The sequence below is a fragment of the Agelaius tricolor genome, unplaced genomic scaffold, assembly GCF_023055355.1.
Source record: "Agelaius tricolor isolate 1412-34295 unplaced genomic scaffold, bAgeTri1.0.p SCAF_9, whole genome shotgun sequence".
Classification (NCBI taxonomy): domain Eukaryota; kingdom Metazoa; phylum Chordata; class Aves; order Passeriformes; family Icteridae; genus Agelaius; species Agelaius tricolor.
Genome location: NW_027269269.1, coordinates 21,850,858 through 21,857,771, shown reverse-complemented (window position 1 = coordinate 21,857,771; position 6,914 = coordinate 21,850,858). Strand labels below are relative to the sequence as shown.

At 53.6% G+C, this 6,914-nt stretch overlaps 1 protein-coding gene across 1 annotated transcript; it reads right to left on the bottom strand.

The window, feature by feature from the left end:
• Nucleotides 1–517: 517 nt before the first annotated feature.
• NOP2 (NOP2 nucleolar protein) lies at nucleotides 518–6,592 on the bottom strand. The gene is made up of 16 exons (XM_071433183.1): nucleotides 6,414–6,592; nucleotides 6,292–6,337; nucleotides 6,113–6,216; nucleotides 4,745–5,007; nucleotides 4,391–4,434; nucleotides 4,102–4,274; nucleotides 3,136–3,335; nucleotides 2,956–3,045; nucleotides 2,789–2,876; nucleotides 2,553–2,693; nucleotides 2,238–2,377; nucleotides 1,884–1,973; nucleotides 1,480–1,602; nucleotides 1,296–1,393; nucleotides 1,082–1,212; nucleotides 518–973 (listed from the first exon to the last, which is right to left on the bottom strand). The coding sequence occupies exons 1-16, from the start codon at nucleotides 6,517–6,519 to the stop codon at nucleotides 714–716; spliced, it is 2,097 nt and encodes a 698-aa protein (XP_071289284.1). The 5' UTR covers nucleotides 6,520–6,592; the 3' UTR covers nucleotides 518–713.
• Between the last annotated feature and the right edge of the window lie 322 nt (nucleotides 6,593–6,914).

Genomic DNA, 6,914 nt, shown 5'->3' with positions numbered 1-6,914 from the left:
TCCATAGCGAGTGGAAAGCTGCAGCCTCACATGCAGCAGATCAGGACATTTAAACAGAACAGCCCAGACCACTGTGTCCCAAGGAGAAGCAGCTGCAGCTGGGTGAGCACAAAGGCAAAAAGAACTTCACTGTACAGCTCCACAAACCAAAAGCAATCCCTGCTCAAGTTGGGGAGGCCAAGAACTGAGAGACTGCTGGGGATGAGAAAAATGGTGAAATGGGGGCAGTCGCAAGAGTGAACTAAATGACAACAGGGAACTAGGAAGCACTGGGCTAGAGCCTTGCCCAGACAAAACACTCAGCTGACAGCTCCACACAATACAGCCTTCATGCAGGCAGCAAGGATTTCAGCTCCCACTGCTTCTTCACAAACAACCCCGTTGTAGGGAATAAGGACAGACACCAGAAATGCCAGAGCATCCGCTGGGAATAAGAGGGGTTTCTGCTGCAAAGGAATAAGGGGACACAGCAGAATTCTGTATTTCGTGTTCCAATGAAAAAGAACAAGACTTGAGCAAGAGTATAAAACTTTTAATGGGTCAGTGCCCCAGTCCTTGATGCAAAGGGAAAGGAGCAAAGGGGGCTGTCATTGTCCCAGGTGCTCAGAGCTGCAGAGATGATCTGCACAGAGCAGCAAAGTGGAGGTACACACAGAGCTGCAGCAGCCTTTGCTCTCCAAGGAAGGGACCAACACAAGGAGAAGCAGCTCCTCTCACTGTCCGTTCGCTTTCACTCTATGCTTCTTCTTCCTGGTAGGGACTTTAGGTCGCATCATTTTGGGAGAGGGCCGCACAGCCTTCAGGGGTCTCCTCTGTGCTTGCAATGAATGTTTCTTCTTCAAAGCAGGCTGGGGCAGCTTCTGCTCTTTGTCAGCTTTTGAGCCCTCAAGTTTCTTCTTTTTTGCCGGAGGCTCTGTGACGATGGTATCAGGGGTAGCGGACGGAGCTGCCGCTTCCACAGCAGGCTCTTCATCTGAAAGGAGAGAAGGGCACTGTGAGAAGAACCAGAGTGGCTTCTGCAGGGGAAGCAGCCTGCGAGGGCAGGCCCAGCCAGCTCAGTTGAGCTCCAGCACTACGTCACCTTTCTGTGCCTGCGGGATGGCATTGGAGAACTTCTTGAACTTGGCGATGAAGAACCCATCCATGTTGTGCGTGTGTGGGTAGAAACGCCGCGTGCACTTGAGGGACGGGTGGAAGCGACGGTCCTTAAACCTGGAGGAGGAAGAGGGGTGAGGACTGCTCAAGCCTGGCCACCAAGGAGCAGTCACACATGCAGCTTGTGACCTAGCACACACCTGGTGAAGCCTTCCTTGCCAAAGTCCAGGCCTGTGGGCACCAAACGGACATTGCGTTTCTTCAGGGCATAATCCACAACCCACTCGTTCTCCTCCACCTGCCAGAGGCCAAGCATTAGGATCCAAAACCCACCATCTCCTGAGGAGGAGGTGACCACAGCAGATGATGGTAGAAGGCACTTACCATGATGGAACAAGTGCAGTAGACAATGTAGCCCCCTGTCTCTGAGGCAGCATTGACCGAATCTATGGCGCTAAGAATCAGCTCCTTCTGCAGGTGGGCACAACGAAGGATATCCTTCTCATCCTGAGGGAGAAACAAAGGTTAGGATGCCACAGGCACAGGGAAGCAATCCAGGCCTCTACTGTGGATGAGGGAATGACAGGAGAGCAAAGCACATATAATGTACAAAGTCTGGAGTCTTCTGCAGAATACCAAAACCAGCCCTAGTACAACACACAGCCCTGGTACATGACACACAATCAGAAAGAAAAGGAAAAATGTATTGTTGGTATCTCTCAAGAATACAGCTGCCCCCAAAGGCCTTCCTCTCATGACTCATACTTGAGTCTGCACTTGCCACCCACCTTGTTGGTTTTGACAGCAGGATCCTTGGAAATGACGCCTGTTCCGCTACAAGGAGCATCAAGCAAGACACGGTCGAACCCTCCAAGAACCTACAGGCAGATGTAGGTTTGGAATTATGCTCACAGGTAGGGACTCAAAACAAGGCCAACACTAGAAGGGGAACCAGAAGACTGGGAAGGCAGGAAACACTCCTTCTCCCTCTTCCCTGTCCACCTTCCTGCCTCTGTATCAAGTAACAACCACACTCCCCAGCAGCTCTGCTCATCCTGCTGTGGCAGGTGACTCTGGAGAGCACAGCTTCACTGAAGGGACAGCACAGCAGCTCTGGGTGAGCACTGCAAACAGGCACGTACCTTGGGGAACTGGCGTCCATCGCAGTTACTCACAACAGCGTTGGTGACTCCCAAGCGGTGCAAATTCCCTACCACGCTCCGGAGCCGCTCAGCACTGCTGTCATTAGCCAGGATCATCCCTGTGTTCTTCATAAGCTGAGCTGCCAGAGGGCAAAACACACCAGCAAGGGCTGAAAACCTCTTGTGCCTTTGTCTCCAGTGACAGCCACCCCCTCCCTTCCTTGAGTTCAGTCCCCCTCTATTCCCCCTTTCTGTGTGGACCAGTGGAAACTTCCCACTTGACAGAGCATCCCTCCCAAGGCTCCAGGGTGGTACCTATGTAGCTGGTCTTGCCTCCTGGGGCACAGCACATATCCAGGATGCGCTCGTTCTCCTGTGGAGCCAGCGCCATGACAGGGAGAAGACTGGAGGCTCCTTGCAGCATGTAGTGTCCAGCCAGATACTCTGGGGTGGCACCTGGCCAGGGAAGGCAGAACAGAAGAAGATGAGATGTGAGAGAAAGGGAAGCAGGAGCGGGTGAGCTCAGCCCTGCAGGGTAAAGGTGATCTCACCGATGGGCACAGTGGAGTCATAAATCACAAGTCCTGTTTTGGACCACTTCCCCAGGGGATCAAGATTCACACCACGGTTGATGAGAGCCTGCAAGGCAAGGAGAAGGGACTGAGACACCACTCTGGGGGACAGGCAGTTCAGGGCACAGCCACTGGCTCTTCCTCACCTGGGCCAGGTCCCGCCGCCGTGTCTTCAGCGTGTTGGTGCGAATGGTGACAGGGCGTGGAACCTCATTAGCCTCCAGGAAGTTTACCAGCTGGAAGGGACAGAGAACAGAGACAGAAATGGATTCTCAGGGAGGCAGCCAAACCCCCATTGGTCAGCTACAGGCAGGGCAGGATCCCACCTCAGGGAGAGGGAAGATGTCCATGAGTTTGGTGAGCAGGAAGTCGCTGTAGGAGTAGTAGGCGGCCATATCCCGGCGCAGCAGCGCGAGGTATTCCTGCCGGGAGCGCCCCTCCTCCCGCTTCGCCCCAAAGTCCTGCAGCACCTCCATGTTGCCCTGGATGCGCTGGTGAATAATGTGCAGGTCGGGGGGCTCAGCAGGTGGGAACACCGTCAAGGAATCACCATCAGCCAAGGAACTTGCACAGTGGTTCTTTACAAGTACAATGAGCGGTGCCGGACACGCGCGGCACAACAGAGCCTGTGCCAGAAAGGCTTTGCTGGAATACTGCTTCCATCAGAGCTCAGCAGGTGCAGGGTTCAAGGGATTAAACCAGACAAAAAAAGCTCACAAGGCAGAACTAGAGAGTGTTTAAAAGAATTACTTTAGATAAATAGTGAAATATAGAAAAAAAAAACAACAAAAGAAGTGTTATAATACTGAAAGCATTACCTGCAGCACAAAAAGAGACCAGAAATTCTCCAAGGGCAACCAAATGGTACAGAGGAGAGTAAGAAGGGAGGCAGGAAATGAAAATTGCCAAAGTCCAGAAGTAAGCACTTTGGAAGCTAGAATTGCTGTCATTAGAAACTCTGGGAATGGGTTGCACAAGCACCCGCCAGGAAAATCAGGGTAGAGAGGAACAAACCACATAATAAGTGATCCATATGTATTTAGGACTAGAAAGGAAATTAGGGCAGGCTCCAAGCCCCATACAGGGCATCACAGATTTCCTAACTGTGCTATACAGAAGCACAGCATTATACACTATCTATTAGGACAGCTCAGCTAAAAATACCTTGTCATGCACAGACACTTTTGCTGAGCAATATGCATGATAAAGTCCAAGTGAAACTCTTTGGTTGTATCCAGGCCCCGTGCTGCATCACGCACATGGCTTATGGATGTCACAGATAAAAAGGATATCCTCCTTCTCAATCTCTTCACTAGTTGGCAGTTTAAACTGTTCATCTATATCCAGGTTGAGCTGCAGATCTGGGCCCTCTTCTTCCTTCTGTCCCATTTTCTGCTTGCTTGCCTCCTCTGCTTCCTCTTCCTCTTCCTCCTCCTCTTCGCTGTCATCTTCACTGAGGCCTTCCCTAAGGACAAAGGATCACACAGATGCTTCTCAGCTACCATTTCTTAAATGGCACAAAAGACAGAGGAATAACAACACATGCTCCTCATCTACCCAGGAAAGGCTCTACACACTCACCTCTCAGGCTTCTGCTTCAGGGCAGCTTTTTCAATAGGCAGCAGCTAAATAGAGACAAAAGATTAATCAATCAAAAAACAACCACAGTCGTCCCCTTGCTTCCCACCATTGCTTTCACCATCTGTGAAATTTACTTGCTCTGTTTAAAAGGGACAACAAACAAAAGCACTGAATGTTATGCTGGAATCAGCTGCTAAACTTGAAATCATTCTTGTGAAGGAAAGAAGGGGAAAGTTCCCCACCACCTCTCCACCCCCTGCCACTAAAGCCATCCTTTCCCCCCAGGCCCAAGGGGACCTTTCAGCCAACAACACCCAAATATTTCCTGTGTAATTAAGGGCAAGAAGTTCCTACCTCTTCTTCCTCTGATGATGAGGCACCGTAATCATCCACCATCTCCTCGCCGCTCCCATCCTCCTCGTCCTCCATCTCCCAGCCCTCTTCCACCTCACCATCACTGGATAATTCCACATGGTTTCCTTTTGGTTGGGTTTTCTTGGCTTTGGCTGGAGCCAGCCACTTGGAATTGCTATCACTGAAGCCAGAACGGCCACGGGCAGTTTGTCCTGCTGCCTTTACAGCACATTTCTCCTTCTGTGGGGACAACTGCTCTTCAACTAGAGGCAGAAGAAGTAGTCAAAAGTTAGGCATTATTTCCAAAATCAGCTGCTCTGCTTTTCCAGTTGTTACACAAAAAGGCCTTAGTCCAAATCCTGAGCTGCCTGTCCAGAGGGAGGGACTGCTTGCTCTCTGCATCTCATAAAGTGCCAGGCATATTCTCACCTCTCCCTAGTGGACCTTGCAGGAGCTACCAAATGAAAACACTGCCACAAAACTCTTATGGTATTTGCTCTGACATATTGCAGTACCCTCTGCCCCAAATCTTTGTCTATCCTTCCTTCTTTCTACTTTAAAAGCTTCCTAGGCTACACAAGATGCAACACAAAGACTTAAAAGCCTCAGCCATAAAAGCAGCCTGCAACAACCTTGCTGTGAATGGACGATAAGTAAAAAATGGATTTAATAGGCAGAAGAGAGACCTTTGACTAGTTCTTCAGACAACACTGCCTCCTGACATGGCAGCCACCAGAAATCAGATAGGATTCATTGCTATTATCTATTAGAGAGAACCCAAAAGAGGACCAAGATGATGAAGGGTCTGGAGGTGAAGCCTTGTGAGGAGCAGCTGAGGTCACTTGGTCTGTTCAGCCTGGAGAGGAGGAGACTGAGGAGAGAGCTCATTGCAGGGTGCAGCCTTCTCATGAGGGGAAGAGGAGGGACAGGCACTGATCTCTCCTCTGTGATGACCCGTGACAGGACCCGAGGGTACAGCAATCACAGTTGTGTCAGGGGAGGTTTGGGTTGGATACCAGAAAAAGATTCTCCACCCAGAGGGTGGTTGGGCACTGGAATAAGTTCCTAAGGAAGTGGTCACAGCACCAAGTCTGTCTGAGTTCAGACAGAAGAGTTTAGACAACACTTTCAGGAACGTGGTGTGATTCTTGGGGTGGTCCTGTGCAGGGCCAGGAGCTGACTCAACTATCCTTGTGGGTCCCTTTCAACTCAGGAAACTCTAAGATTCTGTGATTTAAAATAATGAAATTCTACGTGTACCCTGCCTTGAAAACGACGCCAGAGAAGGATGGTGGCGGCAGCGCCCGTGGGGAAGCAGGACTGGGGACCGCCGGCCCGTCAGCCCGGTTCGGACCCGCTCCCACTCACCTGTGGGCTCCCGTTCTCCGTCTCCTCCTCTTCCTCCTGCTCCTCTTCCGAGCGGCCTCCTCCCGGCCGGGCCGCCGCCCGCTGCCAGCCGCCTCTTCGCCGCCCTGCATCGCGAGGGGAAGCGCCGATCAGCCCCGGCCCGGCCCGCCCGCCCCGGCCCGCCGCACCGCCCCCCTCACCTCCTTCTGCCGTGACTGGAGAGCTTCTTCCTGCCGCTCTCGGGCTCTGCGGGAAGACACGCGGCGGTCAGACGGCGGCGGGCGCCTTGGGGCGGCGACGGGCCGGCGCAGGCCGCACTTACCTGGCGGCAGGAAGCGGGCCAGCTCCACCTCGGCCCCGCGCTGCTTGCGGGCCTTGCGCCCGGGCCCACGCTTCTCCTTCCTGCTGGGATCGAGCTTCCGCCCCATGGCCGCGCCGCCGGACCCCCGCGCGCCGCCGCACGTGCCGCGCTCCCCGCCGCCCCGGCGCACGCGCCCGCCGCGAGCCCGCCCCCGCGCTGCCCACCGCGATCGCTGATTGGCCCCTGTCGGCAACGTCAGCGGCGCAGGCCGCCCGCCCCCGGGACGCGTGGGGCCGCGGGCCCGCCCCGCCGCGGAAACCGCCGTACAGGGAAGGGGCCGGCCGGGCCCGGGAGCCGGGCTCCTGCAGCAGTGCAGAGGCAGGGGGAAAGTAGCTACAGAATCAGACTGTTAAGGTTCGGGGCACAGAGGTTTAAAGATCATCCAGCTCAACACCCATACCAGAGGCAGGGACAGTACTCCTGAGACCAGGTTCCTCAAGGCCTTCTGGAGCCTGGCCTTAA